Source organism: Megascapheus bottae, chromosome 1 (assembly GCF_031878675.1).
Source record: "Megascapheus bottae isolate mThoBot1 chromosome 1, mThoBot2.hap1, whole genome shotgun sequence".
Lineage (NCBI taxonomy): Eukaryota > Metazoa > Chordata > Mammalia > Rodentia > Geomyidae > Megascapheus > Megascapheus bottae.
In genome coordinates, this window is record NC_143509.1 from 12066641 (window position 1) to 12069270 (window position 2630).

The 2630-nt window shown below is 39.7% G+C and overlaps 1 protein-coding gene across 1 annotated transcript; it reads left to right on the forward strand.

Moving 5' to 3' along the window:
- Nucleotides 1-1489: 1489 nt before the first annotated feature.
- On the forward strand, nucleotides 1490-2422 carry LOC150068409 (olfactory receptor 7E24-like). The gene has a single exon (XM_090332260.1). It carries the CDS (start codon nucleotides 1535-1537, stop codon nucleotides 2420-2422), a length of 888 nt encoding a protein of 295 aa, XP_090188386.1. The 5' UTR covers nucleotides 1490-1534.
- The last annotated feature ends 208 nt before the right edge of the window (nucleotides 2423-2630 follow it).

Below are 2630 nucleotides of genomic sequence, written 5' to 3' on the forward strand. Positions count from 1 at the left end.
CCCTTTCCATCCTGCTTCCTCATCTCTCCCAGCCCCACTCATTCCCTCCATTCACCTGGCTCCATTTCAACATTGGATCATGAGTGAATGTTTCTGTTTGGAGATGTGTTTCTGAAGATAAACTATATCATTTTGTCCACAATAATGCCAATGTAATAAATGTTACTTCACGGGTATAAAATAGTATTGTTTTGGGGTTTTATATTTTGCTTCCTTGAGAGTGAAGCAATTGGACTTTGATTTCTGTTTCTTTTTATTATTATTTCTTAATTGTACATAAAACTTACATCTTTGCCTAATTAGATATAGGCTCTAAAGTCTACTGTGTATAGTCCTTTTCTTCTTTTTTCCATTAATGTTTGAATGTCCTTTGAGACTTGGTGCAATAACTAGCCATGAGTTGGCTAATGATACGCTCTGAGTATTGAGACTCCAAGACCATATAATACTTAGTGATGAACCTGTCATCTCAGTCCTCCAGTGGAATGCCTCCAAGTCAGTTACATGTGCTTCTTTGTTGCCAGCATTAGCAGGCTCTGAGGTGTCTGTGTCTTCCTATCAACCAGTGCTCAGGACAGAGGCTGAACCTTTATTGGGCAACAGGATCACAGTGAGGTGCTTGGACCTGTACACCTCAGTCATGGCTAAAGAGAGGAATGGCTTCACCCTGTAAGTGCAAAGCAGTGGATATGTAAAGGGCTTGGGAAGTTGAAACATGCATGGCAGAAGACCACTTAGACATTCATCCTTCAGAGCTCTTGGTGATATATGCTAGTACATTTTGTGAGCAATAAATATTTTGTTGACTGCTAAATTTTAGGTACTGTTGGGGGTGAGATTTGAGAGAAAAGCATTTCTGTATACATGAATCAGTACTGACATGTTTACATGAAATATTCCTACAGAAATATTACACTATTTCTCTGTAGAAATACATACAAAGAAATACAGAATCATGTGGATTCAACAATCATATCTCATATACAGATTTAAAGACGTCTGTAAATTATACCTGATATAAATATGATTTAGCTTTAATACTATTTTGTTAGCATCCTCTTTATAAATTTCTGTGATTCAACCAAGTTGCACATTAGATTGTTTACTAATTTTGAGCTATACAAGCAAACTGTGAGGTAATAATTTTTTAAAGGAAAAAAATAAGAAAGCACAAGAATGAGGGAAAACTTCTGGGAATTCACACAAAACAATATTTTTAGATTGCGATTTGTGTTCCGAAATGCTGCCCAGCCTTACGTGATGTTTACTTAAAAACAAAACCCAATTCCAGGAAAGTTTTATAATTTTTGTAAGAAAATAAGATAAATTTGGTGGATGCTCAATTTCTTTCCACTGAGATAATATTTTTCTACAAATGGTAGGGAGTGAATGAGTTTCAATTACTTGCAGATACGTGGACATCTACACATGGTGTTTTTGTGCACTTAATTTTTCTGAAACATCTTCTTGCTTCAATAGGTGTCTAAGCAATATAGAGGCAGAAAATTTTACCCTGCTTTCAGAGTTTCAGCTCATGAGTCTCTCCGAGAATCCAGATTTGCAGCCCATCCTCTTTGGGTTGTTTCTGTCCCTATACCTGATCACTGTCCTCGGAAATCTGCTCATCATCCTGGCCGTCATCTCTGACCCCAACCTCCACACCCCCATGTACCTCTTCCTCTCCATCCTGTCATTGGCTGACATTGGCTTCACCTCCAGCACCGTTCCTAAGATGCTTGTAGACCTCCAAACTCACAGAAGCTCCATCTCCTATGTGGGGTGCCTTACCCAGATGTCTGTTTATATTCTGTGTGGAAGTATGGATAATATGCTTTTGACCGTGATGGCCTATGACAGGTTTGTGGCCATCTGTCAACCCCTACAATACCCTGTAATTATGAACCCACACCTGTGTGGTTTCTTAGTGTTGGTGTCTTTCCTGGCTAGTATTTTGGACTCCCAGATGCATAATTTATTTGTCTTGCACTTTCCCAATTTCAAAGATGTGGAGGTTTCCAATTTCTTCTGTGATCCCTCTGATATTCTTCGTCTTCTCAGTTGTGACAAATTGTCATGCAACACCCTGAAGTATGTTTCTGGTGTGCTATTTGGTTTTATTCCAATCTCAGGCATCCTTTTTTCTTACTCAAGAATTGTTTCCTCTGTTCTGAGACTTTCCTCTTTGGGTGGGAGGCGTAAAGCCTTCTCCACCTGTGGCTCTCACCTGTCTGTGGTGTGCTTGTTTTATGGAACGAGTATGGGCATGTACCTTGGATCAGCTGTGTCTGAATCTCCTGGAAAGGGGCTGGGGGCCTCGGTGATGTACACAGTGGTCATACCTATGCTGAACCCCTTCATTTACAGCCTGAGAAATAAGGAAATTCAAAGCACTCTGAGGCGACTCCACAGCAAAGCCATGTAAACTCAGGCCTGTAAGGTTCACCTCTCAACAGAGCATAGAAATGAAACACAAAAAACAAACAACTTGTGCTGTGAATCTTGCCATCTGCCAGGTTAGTAACACACAAAGACAAGCATACACTGTGTCATCATGTAATGCAGATCATCCATGTGAAGAAGGGTTCTAAGGTTAGTTTGTAAAGGAAAAATCTTTTCATGTGGAAAGATGG

Bases quoted from the DNA above. Each gene is read 5' to 3' on its own strand.
- LOC150068409 (XM_090332260.1), top strand. From the start codon at position 1,535: ATGAGTCTCTCCGAGAATCCAGATTTGCAGCCCATCCTCTTTGGGTTG.